The sequence below is a fragment of the Podarcis vaucheri genome, assembly GCF_965113315.1.
Source record: "Podarcis vaucheri genome assembly, chromosome: 7".
NCBI classification, from domain to species: Eukaryota; Metazoa; Chordata; class Lepidosauria; order Squamata; family Lacertidae; genus Podarcis; species Podarcis vaucheri.
Window position 1 is genome coordinate 52,549,807 of NC_138765.1, and position 16,018 is coordinate 52,565,824.

At 40.8% G+C, this 16,018-nt stretch overlaps 1 protein-coding gene across 3 annotated transcripts in view; it reads left to right on the forward strand.

The window, feature by feature from the left end:
• The window catches only part of BANP (BTG3 associated nuclear protein), a 154,320-nt gene that overhangs the window by 5,498 nt on the left and 132,804 nt on the right, over nt 1–16,018 (forward strand). For 2 of the 3 annotated variants that reach the window (XM_082229210.1, XM_082229209.1), the window contains exons 2-4: nt 8,404–8,532; nt 9,154–9,248; nt 11,254–11,453. In XM_082229210.1, coding sequence (XP_082085336.1) covers nt 8,463–8,532; nt 9,154–9,248; nt 11,254–11,453 — 365 coding nt within the window. In that variant the 5' untranslated portion in view covers nt 8,404–8,462. Of the gene's footprint in view, nt 1–8,403; nt 8,533–9,153; nt 9,249–11,253; nt 11,454–16,018 lie in introns of those variants that run through there. The other variant, XM_082229211.1, reaches the window with a different exon arrangement.

Sequence of the window (16,018 nt, forward strand, 5' to 3'; positions counted from 1 at the left end):
CTAATGATGCAGCCTCTGTAAAGGGTTGAGATGGAACAGGAGTTTTGTTTGTGTTCTTCCTATGTACCTGTGACCCTGTGCCTGTGATGATACCGCGTGACGTTGCTCTGTGTCCATGGGCTGGTGTGGTGCCAGGAAGAGAGACTTATCAAACCATGAGGCCATGTAGATTCACAGTATACCATATTTTTTTGTGTATAACATGCCCCCATGTATGACGCCTCCTATTTTTGGGGACTCCAAATTAAGAAAATGGGAGATTGCCCAGAGTTGGGGGGGGCTCAGACTTGTTGAGATTTTTTGTGGGGGGAATGCCGAAATTTGGTCACCTAACTGCTACTTGCACATGGTGCAAAAGCTGCCTATCGTCTGTCCCCTCGCCAGCAGAAGCCGGCAGCCACCCAACCAATTGCCGTAGCGACAGCCAGTAAAAACTAGCCCTTGATGCAACCACCAACAATATCATGCCCAATAGCTGCTGATAATCTCCAGCTCGTGGCAGCAACCAATCCCAAGTCCCCCCATGCACATTCCGTGTATAAGACAACCCCCAATTTTTAACATTTTTAAATAAACCTCGTCTTATACACAGAAAAGTACAGTAGTTTAAAACTGCAGTTTGGGTTCCTAAGAAAATTACAATGATGTTTGCCCTTTTAGGCCTCCCCAGTGCCAGAGAAGCACAAGTGACCTTACAAAGGGAGCATAACATGGAGTGGATAATGCACGTTTAGATTTCTGCATAGGAGTGAAATAGCATTACACTTTGCACAAATGAATGTATAGGGTAGATGTATTTTACCCTTAAAGCAAAATGAGGTAATGAGTGCAAAGGCTATGGTTGTTGATAAATGGTTTCTTTTAATTGCCATTTATCAACTCGGAGAGGTTGAGGGTTCTTGACCACTTCAAAGGCCACACAGTAAGCTTTGTGACTGAATGGGGAGCAGTGTAGAACATGACTCTGAAACTTTGTTCAGTGCCTCAGTCTCCCCTAGTGCAGAGAGAAGAAATGCCTTAGTGCACCTGCAGCAGCGAAACCCGACGCCTTCATCTACCCCACCTGCAAAACATACATTTTTCTCATATCGGTCTCTACAGCTGCATCAGACGCTGTAACTCTCCCAATGGTTTGACTTCACTCTTGAATGCACACTCTACCATAGTCTCCTGAGACAGATGCCAACAACCATGTACATATTGCACAGCAGTCCTACAAACACTTACTTGGGAATAGGTTCTATTGAACTTTATGGGAATATCTTCCATGTAGGCTGCATCTATGTAAGCCAAAAGAGGCATTGGTTGCCTCTTGGTATCTTTTTGGCATATCAAGGCCTTTACACTGCCTGTAAATGGAAGCTTCCAAAAGCACAGCTGTAGTTTCACATGACAACTCTGTCAGATCAGGCCAAGGCCCTTCCAGTATGGCATTCTGGTCTCAGACTAAATGCCGATTTATGTTCTGCACCATGCAGGCTTTTGATGAATTTTTGATGATTATAGTTGTGATTAAAATTAGTAAGAATCCGAAGTAGGCAAATGAGGATTGGAAGAACACATTAAATTCTGAAGAGCCAACATTTAGGGGAAAATGCTTCATGGAACTGAGAAAACATCAACATGAATGACTAGTTGCCTAGGGTTTTCCCAGTCCAGATGCAAGCAATTTGAAAAATAGCTCTATATGGAGGCAAGAAGGAAGGCAAAAACTAAGAAGAACTGGAGTTCTGTAATCTTGAGACTGGACACGTTTGGGTTCCCTTTGTAGTTTTATGAGGGTGCCTGTGTAGCATGAAATCTCTCTTTCCAGTGAGAATCCTTTTGAGGTTCTGCATCTTAATTCTACCCTTAAAAGTCATGCAGAAAAGGCCCTCGGAGAACTGGCAGGGCTCCTGCTTACAATGCGGTTGACCTTCTTTTACTAAAGGGCTGCTTTTTATTATGTTATGCCTATTAATCAATGTTACAATATGTTGACATATGATGTAATTGGTTAGGGAGCAATGGGCTAGCATGAGATGACTAAGATCTAGCTGCCAACAGGTCTGCCGATAGGAGCCAAGTGTAAGGTTTATAAAGTTAGAACAAATCACAGAGGTGACTGGGTTTGTAAAAGAGCGTTCTTAGCTGTTTATGTCAGAGCTGGATGAAGGGCAAGTGGGCTACTAAAGGAAGATTTGGCTGTCATTTGGTGCCTGGGAAAGGAAAAATGATGCATTGAATAACCATGACAGCTATGTGTTAGAATGTTCATAAATTCTCACCTCACACTGGACTTATTTAATCTTAAGTTTTTGGGTTTTTTTAATACCAGGAAAGAATTTCTGTTTGGGCAGTAAATTACTACAGTACCACAAACATGCATGATAGAAGAAAATTGGTTCGGAAGGCAGTTAGTTATGTGACTAGAAAAGCCAAGAATTACACTTCAATTAAATACCCTTTAAGTACTGGAAAAACCTTTGTATCTTGACACGTAGCTTCTTTTTATTAATTTTAGTTTATTTTGTATGTTTTAGAATAACTGTGACAGGTTTCAAATGCTGAGTATAGTTTTTTGGATTAAGATGTTGACAGAATGTTATGATTGTACTTTGTAAGCTGTAAAAATGTTTGGGCAGTTCTATTTTTAAACTGATACGGCTTTTGATACCTAGTTTTATTTTGGAATAGGAAATAATTACAGATTCTTAGATGACAATATCAAGTATTTAGGTGCCCACACTGAAAAAGCAGAGGCCATTGTTCCTAGGTGCCCGGGATCTCTCTCTACTCATGTTTTTTACCCTTAAAACAGCAAAGGATGGCAGCTGTGAAGGATGTACAGGATTTATTAGAGTTTCCCCCTATATTTCTATTACTGTTATAGCTGTCACTTGGAACCAAAGTTAATAGACAGAGACATTGTTGTAAATATGGATCCCGACCAAGATTTTTAAAGCCGCCAAAAATATGACAGCATGAGTATTCATTGACCTTTTCTGCTTTTGTGAAATATATTGTGGGCTTTAGCCCACATATGTTTACACCATGCTAACTATGAAACCTTAAACATGCTTCTTCAGAAGTAAATCCCACAGAACAGACATACAGTGGTGCCTCGCAAGACGAAATTAATCCGTTCCGCGAGTCTATTCGTCTAGCGGTTTTTTCGTCTTGCGAAGCAACCCTATTAGCGGATTAGCGCTATTAGCGGTTTAGCGGCTATTAAAGGCTTAGCGGCTATTAAAGGCTTAGCGGATTAGTGGCTAAAAGGCTATTAGCGGCTTAGCGGCTTAGAAAAAGGGGGGGGAGCGAAAAAAAATCAGAACACTCGCAAGACGTTTTTGTCTTGCAAAGCAAGCCCATAGGGAAAATCGTCTTGCGAAGCAGCTCAAAAACGGAAAACCCTTTCGTCTAGCGGGTTTTCCATCTTGCGAGGCATTCGTCTTGCGGGGCACCACTGTACTCCCTATTTGCAGCGGCCAGCAAACTTTTTCAGCAGGGGGCCGGTCCACTGTCCCTCAGACCTTGTGGGGGGGCCAGACTATATTTTGAAAAAAAAAAAAATGAACGAGTTCCTATGCCCCACAAATAACCCAGAGATGCAATTTAAATAAAAGCATACATTCTACTCATGTAAAAACACCAGGCAGGTCCCACAAATAACGCAGAGATGCATTTTAAATAAAAGTACACATTCTACTCATGTAAAAACACGCTGATTCCTGGACCGTTCACGGGCCAGATTTAGAAGACGACTGGGCTGGATATGGCCCTGGGCCTTAGTTTGCCCACCCATGCCCTAGTGAATGTATTGGGGATTGAAGCTTACAATTCCTTAAACCTCAATGGTGACACAAGACCCTCTAATTCTCTGCAACAGACTTACACGACTGCCTCTGGGTTCACTGTTAGTGTTCTCTTACCTTAGTATGTAAGCTATTTTTCAGGCTGAGGACTGCATTTCCTTGCAGGTAACCCCCAGGGTAGGGGTGGGAGGCAGAACACGTTAGTAATAGGTGGGGCCAGAGGTGAAGTAGAGTGGACCGACAGATGCAACTCTCATCTTTGTACAATGGCAAACATTCTGGCCTTGTGAGGGCTCATGGTTTCTACTGAGGGCATGGCACCCAAAATTGGGATGTCACATTTCAACTGGGACAGTTGAGGGTTATGGGACACATTCCAGTTTTGCAAAAGCACTTAAATGCCTGGATAAGGGCTGCTGAGGGGTGGCTTGTTGAAAGAAGTGTGGGGCCTGGGAAGATTTCTTAGGGCCTGGTAGAGAGCCCTAGAGTGTTCATTCTGCTTCTGGGCCAAACATTCTCCACCCCTCATATAAACTGTCATTTCAGTTTTACAAAATGTGTAGATGGCCAGAAGATGTAAATTGGTAGAATTCTGTGTGATGCATCCCAATGATGTCATTTGCCGAATACCTGATGATTTTCATGGATTTTGATTTTTTCTTTTAAACTGTGACCCAAAGCATGCTTGGTTGAAAGTTAGTTCAGTTTAAGAGGTTATTGCCAAGTTGCATATGTTTTTAGGATTGAAGTTCCAGTAAGGAATGGATAACTGACAGCTCACAAATCAACTCAGGCCCAATTTTTCTTGGCCTTCGGACACTTAATGAAATTGAAATAATTTTCAGTTTTCATTAAAATGAAAAGCAAACACCTCAGTACTGCATAGAATAATAAGCTATTTTTGTGGCTTTGGAGCAAAGTGTGGAAAACACATCTGTGACAAAGCCCAAGGCAAGATTTCTTGAATTGGGAAAAAGACTCAGCTGAGTGCTATCCGCATATGGTACCAAGTTGAATTTGAAATGGATAAACCAATCTTATGCATAAAAATCATCTTACCATGAAAAGGAGGGGAAATGCCTTTCTTATAACTAAACAAACAAAACTAAGCATGGGTAACAAAACAATGTAGTGTTTTCAAAATGTTTTGGGAAGTAACCCAAAGCAGTCCCATGCATTGCCCTTCTGGTGGGGGGCTGCCAGAAACTCATTGCCACATTGAGTCCTCTATGTTGGGACAGCTATTGGCAAGGCTGCTATATGGCATTTCAAAGGCACTCTATCTTGTCTGTGGGCTTTCCATGAGGCATTAGGTTGCATCTTATGGACCTTTAATCTGATCTAGGAAAGCTCTTATGTTCTTAAGTTCTGTTCAAGATATGCTGGCCAAAAAGAGAACCTGCACAAGAGCCCAAATATTCCCCAATTTGTTCCAAAAGTTGTGTAATCAGGCAGGAGACACTTGTGAGTGCACCTATAAAACTGCAAAAGGTACTTGACATGAAGAAGAGCATAAACTGAAAAATGGAGCAGGACCAGCTGGTCTTAATGTGCAGTACTATAATATGCTTTATATGATTCAAACTTTCCAATTTTTTTATTTTTAAGAAAAGTAGGGGACTAGGCTGATTTCTTCTCCCTTGGCAGGATGCAAAATTGATTCCTAAGCCTGATAATTACCCAGCATTGCTTGAGAACTGTCTGTCTATCTCTCTTAGTGTAGATAATAAAATACCAACCTCTGCATAATAAGCCATTACTAAAGCATTTATTATTATTTTATTTTATTTTATTTTATTTTATTGCAGAGGAGGAACATATTATAAAATACAAAACATATAGTGGTGTTTGTCACTGCAGAAAAGGCCTTTGATAGGCTGGAATGCAAGTAAGCAGAGAATGCAACTTATCCTAAATAATATAGGGATTATCTTTTAAACATAAATACCTAGGATGAACAGTACATTTTCAAATTGTATTTTAAACTTCAAGCTAAAAAAACCCAAGGATAAAAGGACACTGTAAAAATGGGTGTGACCTCTTGGTGAACTGCTCTGCATGTGGAACACTGACTACAACTTTATATGATTTTGGACTCTCTGGTTGGTCACCAGAACCTGCAGTATGGTGATTGTAAAATACACATGCATACATATGTCAATATTACTTTAAATTGCGGGACATGTATTGTGTTAATCTGTGTGAATTTTGATTTTCTTACGAGTAAAGGAAGATGAAAAGCGGGTGGGGGATTTTGACTTGTTCTTTCCCTTTTCTTAATGCATGGATTGAAATATTCTTTCCCTTCAAGTTCAGGGCAGGGCTTCCAATAGCTTGCAGTTAGTGACAATATGAAACAGTAATCCTAGCACAGCTGTTTTATTATGTTACAACTGGCTATTTTCCAGGACTTCTGAGAAATGGCAAACTTAATTTGCCAAAATGATAGAAATGGCAACCACATGCCCTAAATCTCTTGCTAGGTTACTTGGGCATGCTGCCACAGCGAATGCAATCACAATAGTTTCCACGGTGATCCGAATTTCAAATGAATCTCTTGGCAGCAGAAGTGTTTTGAGTAAATGCCTCCAATACCGTGTAGTGTCCTCATTTGGAAGAATCTAGAATGCATATATTTTTTGTAATGAGCAGCTGCTGCCTTGGCTGGTCCAGGAACCTGGGCGATGCTGTGGTGTTCTCCACCTGCCTGTTTTAATTGCATTCTTATATTTGAGCAGAAGAAGGGAAAAGTCGTTGTGTGCAGTTGGCTTTGATTCAGTGCTAGTGGTTAATGATAAATTGCCATTTCCACTGGCAAATGAAGTTTATTTCCCCAATATTTTTTTGCTTCAGGTATTGAAAACCCCCCTCAATCTGCCTGTTCTTCTCTCTCTCTCTCTCTCTCTCTCTCTCCATTTCTCCCCCTCCCCCAAGTGTGGGAAATGCAGATGTGAATTGCTCCAGCAATTTTAATTCAGCTTTTGGAGGCTGGAGATTTCCTTTAATAAGACCTCTAACAATCCCTGACAGGGAACTCCAGGGGGACAGTGCTGAAAAATGTTTGGCTCTAGAACCAGAGCTGAATGCTGGGATTGGAACTGAATATTGCAGGAGCTGAATTGTGGAAACTCTGGAGGCTGGAGAGAGAAAACTGATTTAATTCAAACCAAAGCAGCTTCCAAATCTCATTTTGTGCTGACAAAGAGAGCCTATGACAGCCTTCCTCAACCAGGTGCCCTTCAGATGTTTTGGATGCTGCTGCATGATGCTAGGGCTGATGGCAGTCGTAGCCCAAAAAAATCTGGAGAGCACCAGTTTGGAGAAGACTGGTTTATGAGAATGTCTCACTTTTTGGCATAATTCCTCATATATCTGTGTGTACAGATGTACACTGGATCAGTCCAGGACAAGGAAAGAGGACTTAGGGAAGGAAGTGGCAGAGCGCAAGCCACTCTATCACTTGATGGCAGTAAAGACTAGTCCCATCCTCTCCTCTTTCCTGCAATCCACCATGCTGCCCCAATCTGCTCTAGAGAGTTGGTGTATTCTCCAAGACAGTCCGGGGTGGGGTGGGGTGGAGGGCTGCAGGGGGCGGGGGTGGTGAGGAGAGGAAGGGAGAATCCTATTGTAGAAGTGGAAGTCTGCTTGTGGGACATTTGAGTTCACCTCTTACTTTAATTTTCAATCTTTTGTCTGCTTTGAATATTATTGATTTGTTAGTCTCCCTTGGGGATAAGGTGGGGTAGAATATTAATAAATAAATGCCGTCTTGCTTAGAAGAGAATAATAGAATCATAGAATTATGTCGGTGTTAAGAGTATGCATGTTACAGTGTCTGCATCATCTAAAAACAAAGTTCCTGCTTTAGAACTATTGCTTGCCTCCATATACACATTTAATTTTCTAGAACTCTGCTGACTTACTAGGAAGCAAGCACCACTGAACTTAGTGGGACTTAACGTCTGAGTTGACAAGTATAGAATTTCACTGTTAAGCTAAAAAAAGGAAGACATCAGCTATCATTTCTTTAACTGTCCTAGAATCTTAATATATAAGCATGAAAATGGTGAGAAAAATATGTCTACCACTATTTACGCACCTCTTATGGTTTACATTAGAAGGCTAATTGTGCAAGTATGTTGTGGTAACTAATTTCAAGATGAAGAGCTTTTGAGACTTCTCACAATGAGTCATCCAAGGGTAAGAAGAGGGTAGCTTTTTCTTCCATTTTCTTCCTTTTTCTTCTTATGAGTGCAGTGGGAAATTCTAACCTTAGCATTTAGTAATTGTGAATATTGAGTTTCTCTCTCTCTCTCTGTGTGTGTGTAGAGAGAGATTTCAGATTGCTATAGTAATATAATTATGTATATGCAGCATGAATTATCTGCCTATTGTTGCTGTTGGAGACAGTGCTGTACTAAATGACCGATGGAAACCTGGTTCTTTATGAGGATCAAGGGGATGTTTTCTAAAAAAAAGAGAAATGAATAAAAATATTTTTGAAAAAGCTCATAAATATGATTTGAACATACTCTTACCCCCTTGTGACATATGGTGACTCTTGCATCCACTGTGTTTATTACAATTTCTTCTTAACAATGTTTTACAGGATCAGATTTGCATGAACTGATACATCTCTTCAGGACCAGCGCTGCTGCCTGTTTCTGAATGATGACAGAACAGGATTTAGCTGAGGTGGTTCAAATTGCTGTTGAGGACTTGAATCCGGATCATCCAGGTATGCTGTTGGAGGGGACACACAGTGGGAGATGTAACACAGAGAGGAATAAATGCTAAGGCACCCTATATTTTGCTGTTGGTTGCATGTATGTTTTATTATATGACTTGTACAAATGAAGAATGATGAAGAACTGCTCTATAGAATCTCATGTTTCTTTGGGACTAAATAAAATAGTGCTTTAGTAGTACAGGCTACCACACACCCAGAGTTTATGTGCTCTTTTTCCAGTCCCTACTTCCTGTGTCTCATATTGTACTATGCCCTAAACATTTCTTATGATACTGAAGCATGACAACTGAGACTGAGGTGCTGGCAGCCACCAGCAACAGAATCCATGTTAGGATTCAACATGATTGAAGATGGTTGGCAAGCTTGATGTAGACTGTGGCTTGGCCTGTTTGGGAGCATGGATCTAGAGCTTATCTTAGTCTGAATCAACCATTGAAACACCCTCGGATAGGAGGTAGCTTCAGCTGTTAAAATAGGACTGGAGAAAGGTATTTCCTTGCATGTACTCAAGTGGCAACTTTGCATTCAAAGGCTGTATTTAATTTGTACTGGTTGTGCAGTGTCCTTTCTGGAAATTCTGGAAATAGCTTCTCTGTTTTTGTTTTGCAGTTGTGTTGGAAAATCATGATGTGACAGAGGAAGATGTAGACCCCCCTATAAAGCGTCAACGGATCGAAATTAATTGCCAGGATCCCTCAATTAAGGTGCCTGTGGACATTTGTTGTTATTTACTACATGTTGTCAAGTATTGGATGGACAAGGGTAGGTTCTGTTACTGCAGTCATGGGGACTTTGTGGCCCTCCAGATGTTGTAGCATTCCATTTCCCATCAGTGCCAGCCATCATAACCAATGGTGATGGGAGTTGTAGCTAAGCAACATCTGGAGATCCACAGGTTCCCCATCTCTGTATTGTGGGCTAAAGACTTCTAAATTGTCTGCAGCTGCAGGTTTCTTGTTCTCCTTAAGAAAGACAGAGACAGGTGCTTCAGAAGCTAACCCAAGAATCTTGCCACAGCAGATTGACTCCATACTCCTAGTACTAGGTGCTTCTTTATGGGGCTATTGGGCAGATAGTAGAGGTGGTTGCATCAAAAGCCCTCCAGGGGCTAGATTTCATTGTATGCTTTAGCTCCTTCTGTAGGGAAATGGCTTAATATTTTGTTAACTAGTTAATTTAAGCTTTGTATTTTTTCCAAGCTGTTTTTTCTATCTTGAATAACTAACCTAACGGGCTAAATTTGCTGCTTCTGTGTAACTTTTAATTAAAGTCCACCAGGGGGCACAATAGAAATTTCTTTAAGTAAATCGCAACAGAGTGAAAATCAAAACAAAAATATTTCGTAGTGTGGGGAAGGTTCTTCTTAATGCTGCTCTTTTGTTATTTCTTTAGGAAATTAATCACAGTAATTGCACAAAGGGTGTGTGTATGTATATTTACCAAACTTGCTTCAGAACCCAAAACTTTGGGAATTGACTATAAAATATTTATATCCCTCCTTTGTTTCCAAAAACAACCAAAGTGCCGCTTAGTTTAAAACCTATTGGAACATCAGATTAAAAATTACTTTGGTGGGAGGCGTAGGATAACAGATCAGATATCAAGCCCTAGGGCCTGCTAGAGCAATATAGATCTTACCTGAGATTGGGGTATCATTAAGAAAAAATATTTCCACAGCCTAGTACAGTGGAAATGGCCTCTCCACATGTCCCCACCACTTATGTTTCTAGAAGTGGTGGACATGTGTGTTACAAAGACCTAAGTGATCTGCTTAGTTGAATGTTTTATGTTAAAATGAAAAGATTTCATTAATAATAATAGTAATAATAATTTTTATTTGTACCCGGCCCTCCCCAGCCAAGACCGGGCTCAGGTCAGCTAACATCAGGTATAATAACAATTGATTCAAATACAACTTAAAAACAGGATTAAAGTACAACTTAAAATGCAGCCTCATTTCAGTGGACACCCAGATCAAAACTGGGGGAGAAAACGTGAAATCTTCACCAAGGCCAACTATCCAGATTGGTCCTACGTGGGCCAGAAAAAAGCCAGGGAAGTGCCCAAATAGGGGTTTCATCACAGAAGGAAAAGGAAAGAGGGGGAGGGGATCAGGCTGATTCCAAGCCAAAGGCCAGGCGGAACAACTCTGTCTTACAGGCCCTGCGGAAAGAAATCAGATCCCACAGGGCCCTGGTTTCATGAGACAGAGTGTTCCACCAGGCTGGAGCCAGTGTTGAAAAGGCCCTGGTCCTGGTTGAAGCTAATATGACTTCCTTAGGGCCCAGGACCTCTAGAGTGTTGCTATTTATGGACCTTAAGGTCCTCTGTGGGGCATACCAGGAGAGGCGGTCCTGTAGGTACGAGGATCCAAGGCAGACATAGGTATTATGACCATTTTCTGGAAACCATTGCATCTGATTTGATGACTGCATATCCTCAGAGACACCCATATTAAGGGTAAAGTTATGGCATTGAAAACAAGGTTCTGGAGTTTGACCTCAAATTCAGAGCCATCTAAACTGAGACTTGCAGGTAAGCCTCAATAATGCTGTGATATTCCATCAACTTTGCGAATGATCATACTTAGAGACCAGGTGGCCTGATAGTGCTCCTTTAGTAAACGGGGCATTTAGTTGAATATTGATGTGTGTGTGTTCTTTGAAGATATATATACCACTGTTTTATTTGGCTGCTTCTCTTCCCTAGTCGTTCCTGTATTCCATTAATCAGACAATATGCCTGCGATTGGATAGTATTGAAGCAAAGCTGCTGGCCCTAGAAGCTACTTGCAAATCACTGGAAGAGAAACTGGACCTTGTCATGAACAAGCAGCATAGCCCTATCCAAGTCCCCATGGTGGCAGGTTCCCCGCTTGGTGCTACACAGACATGCAACAAAGTGAGATGGTAAGACATTAATGTGTGAGGACAGCCTGTGCTGTCTCCAGAGCATCTGCTTGGCATGAACAAGCTGGGCAGCTTTTTGGATAACTGTCAGGAGCTTGGTATGCAGTTTAGAATGACAAATGAATTCCTCTCAGGGGCTATTGCACTGTCAGGTTCACAGTGTTGCTTTCTGTGAGACAGAGACTGAACACGCCCCCTTACTTTGTGAATGACTTGGAAATGCTACCACATTTTGCCTTAGCTTTTGCCTGGGTGTAGGGTACATTACAGATGGAGTGGCTTGGCTTCTGTTTTAGCTTGGTGGCAGATCGCTCCTGGTTTATCCTGGGGCAATTGGCTGGGATTTCATTTTTATCCTTTCAATGAAGAATTCAGCATTCTGAGAATTTATTTATATAACATAAATACAAAGACTAGGGTGATATACAAAAATAAATACCAATAATAAAAGATTACAATCAGTGAAGAACAGTTAATTAACTACATGCTGTGGTCCAGACATATGCATCAAAGGCCTGATGAAAAATATGGTTTCACAATTTGAGCATTTGCTTTTTAAAGCAAACTTCTAGCTCTTAGCTAATGCGTCTGTCAACAGCCATGGCCTTTCAGATGTTGGACAACAGCTTGCATCATCCCTCACCAGGGCTGGAGGGACTTGGAGGACCAGATGTTCCCCATCCATAGTGTAATGACTAGCAATCTCTTGGAAGCCTGAGCAGGCAGTGGTTAGAAGGCATGACTTTGGGGCTCTGTATAGATTCTGGCTACTCCACACTAACTTTGTATAAATAGCACAATTAGATTTGCATAATTATTTTTGTCACAGAATTAAGCTTTCTTTGGTGCTGAATTTGGGATGTATTGGTACTGATTTGGTATGTATTTTAGTGTGGTTCACAGCCCCTTTACCTTTAGTCTCATAGATAGTATGGTCCAGTCAGAGGGCAGGAAGCCAAAATGCACCAGACATATAAAATGAAGACATAATATGGGTTGAAGAGAGCATGCTTGCACCTGGAGAGCCAAATGTTCCCCACACCTGTTTTAAAGCAGCCAATGAATTTCTGTTATCCCTTTATTTGGAGGATTTTCTGTAGTATAATACTTTTGATTCTTAGGGAGGTTCTTCCCAACCAATTCTGAACAATAACTACTTTTTTGCTTTGACTTTTGTACTTCATTTGTTTATACTCTCCTTTCCTTTTACTGTCTTAAATAGCTGTGTTTGAGCAGTTACTTCTTTCTACACCTGGGTGTATTTTCTATCTGTATAATATATCTATATCTGTATCTATATATATCTTTAAAATTCATTGGCGAACTCTGCAAGTTTCTGAATATTTTTCTGGTATGTGATGCTAGAAAGTGATCTCAGTATTGCAGGTGCCCTGGATACTCACAGAAAGAAGCTGTTCTCTTCTGGCTTCATAATGACAGGCTTGCACATCAGTAGCACAGAACATCTTTTGTTGACATACAAATCCTTTCCTATCTGATTTGGCATCCATGTTTAGCCCTAATCCTTTACTGGATGGCTTCTTCTTTGGTTTCTTTCCAACTCACGCTCCTCTCCTTATTTTTTTTAATAACATTTCATTCCTTACAGATACTAGCAGATATACTCAGTGGAATCTATTTATTTCATGAATGTACAATTCATAGCTTTGCTACTTTTTAATGCACATGTTAAAATGATACTGGACTTTTTACAGTGCTGATCATCTCAGCCATCTCAGTCTATGATTCCATACCCCAAGTATTATATAAACATAATACTAGTAACCATGTATCCCTCTGTGGAAGGATTATTGTGAGTGAATCACTGGTGAAAGCATTCCCCTGCATTGGCAGCAAGACTAGCGTGTGCTGCATTGTGGTCAAGCTGCTGCTGTGCCATAAACTTCAGTTTGTCTCTATCTGCTTACCCTCCTATAGAAAAGGATCTTTCCAAATATTCTGGATGTTTGTCAGGATGGTTTCACCCAAACCTAAGAAAGTCTGCTTGTGTCCCTATTGGAGCTAGAACTGTGAACTTTGGTGTGCCTTCTTATCTTGCATGAAAAACAGAAATTAGGTTGCATTGATCCAGTTCTTACATAATGCTAAGCCAAACCATGGCTTAGTGCAAACGTACAGGTTCTGAAGAGATCACAGGCTTCCATGCCCTGCTGCTGCATTGCTGCGACCTAATCCATGGTTTATGTAGTATGTAGTCCAAACACAGGCTTGTGGTTTGACTCATTTCAGACAAACTGCAAACTATAACCAAGGGTTGTTCTTAGTTTACAGCTTGTGGTTTGCCTGGAGAAGATTAACCACGAGCCTGGTTTTGGATGACACACTATACTAAACTATTGCTCAGTACATCAGAAGCAGTACATCTGGAGGAGGAACAAAGTGGCTGCAATCTCCTCTCCAGGGATATGCATGCTTGCACATTTGCGCTAAGCCATAGTTTGGGTTAGTGTTACAGGCAAACTGAGCCATTTCCTATCCATAATTTACTAGCATGAAGCAGTTTTTAATGTGTTGTATTACTACTTGTGTGTATACCCTGTCTTGTATAATCTTTCTCTTGCGTTGGCCTTTTTGCTGAAAATGCACTATGAAGGAGATTTCTTGAGGCGAATAACTTGGTTAGGAACCCAATAATGCATGTCCAGCGAATGTCACTCTTCACCAGCTTTTACTAATTAGACTCTCTGACAGATTTAGCATGTGCCCCAAGGCTGTGCTTTGCCTTCTGAAGACTTGGGGGCCATTGATAGGCATTCTGATGGAGCTTCACAATTAATCTCTCACCTGGGGAAGTACTTTTATTGAAAATGTTTTCTTCCCAGGTGGAAAGAACACAGTTTTGTTAGTTGAGATATATGTTATATAGTGATGATATATGGTCTTGCTCTGCTTTCCATTGCCATTAAATGCCAGTGAAATGAGCCTTGCTGTTTTATGGGCTCATCATAAATATCAGCTTCCATAAAAGAAAGTAGAAATTTATGCTCTTCAAGACAGAAGCGGTGCTGTAGGTAGGGAAAGAGCAGGAGAGAGTTGTTATCACTTGCCTTATCTTTAAGAGTCTTTAATTAGATTTGTATGCTTTACTAAATTACTTTTTCCTTTGGGCTTAAAGGAAAACTGGTTCGGGATTTCCCCTTCTAAGAAGCATTTCTCTTTCTAGGTAGCAACCACATTTCTTTTGTTATCTATATTAATGAAATATGAGTGAGAGGTGTAGCATAGAACCTTCTCCAGCCCCTTCCAACCTGGTGACTTTGACTGCAGGTTAAACAAAAAAGTTGTGCTGTCCCCAGGGTAAAAGAAAAGTAATGAAGACATTTACTTCCTCTGTTCACCACAGAGGTGATGGAAAGACTTGTGAAAATGATAACTGCAGTCCCATGAGTTGGTGTGCATATGGGAGTTGATGTGAGAGCCATTGTTCTTTTCAGTCACTTTGATGGTGAGGGTGAATTCACTTGGGCATCTTCGGATCAGAACCTAGGACTGATAATGTTTAGCATAAGTTTAGAACCTGCAGTTCAATTCTCGGTCTCAGTTTGATGGCTGCTGAAGCAGCACCAGAGCTCTGCTCTCCTGTAGTGTAGCCAAATGCCCAGCACCTAGCCTGAGTCTTGTTGTGACTTGCATCTAGCCTGAGCCTGGCCTGAGATCAGTTATTGCTTCACAATAGTTATTTCTAGTAGAAACTTGACACTGTTGCGTTTACCTTTTCTCTTTTTGTTTCCATCCTCTGCCTTGAGTGTCGACTGTAGTGGATACGTGCCAATTTCAGTAGGCATTTTTTTCATTTAGGTGCTCAGCTTCTTTACCTGAGTGAGAGGGATCCCTACCTTCTCTGCTGCTTGCCATAATTATGGCGGTTAACGTTCCTCTCCCCCAATCTGTAACACAAACTTTGGGTGTTCTAGTGAGCAAAAAGGTGTAGGACAGATGGTTTTAAGCCCAACAACACTGTCTTGATTGAGTGCCCAAAAAAACAAGCTTGCTCTTTCCCCCGTCAAAAATAAACACTTATACATGTTATGGTATTTTATTTCCAGTGCCTGCAAACTTTGTTGGAGTTATATGTCAGTTAACTGCTTACAGTGATGTGACATGCATTTTTCATAATCAAGACCTGAGCCAGTTTTACTGCTTTAGGCTGCTCTTTTTTATTACATTTTTTTTAAAAAAAGTGATACTGTTTAAGTGTATTCCTTTTGGCATATTAGTTTCCCAGTCAGCAGTCTCAATCTCTGGTGGCAGAGCCCTTTTTTATATGTTGCAATCTAGAAATTTGTGATTCTCAGGTCATAGCATTGTTTAAATTTGCATGAACATCCCCTAGGCAGGATCGGACTGCTCACATGGATGAAAATGTATTATGTAAATTGTCCTTAGAATCATAGGGTTGGATCCAGTCTTAGTTGTACTCGGAGTCGATCCATTGACGTTTACAAGCAGAACATGAACACAACAGCACTCCTTTTTTAGTTTTCCATAGCATCATGAATTTTAGCATTACACGGTCACTTTCCAAAAAGTTCCTACTACATTAT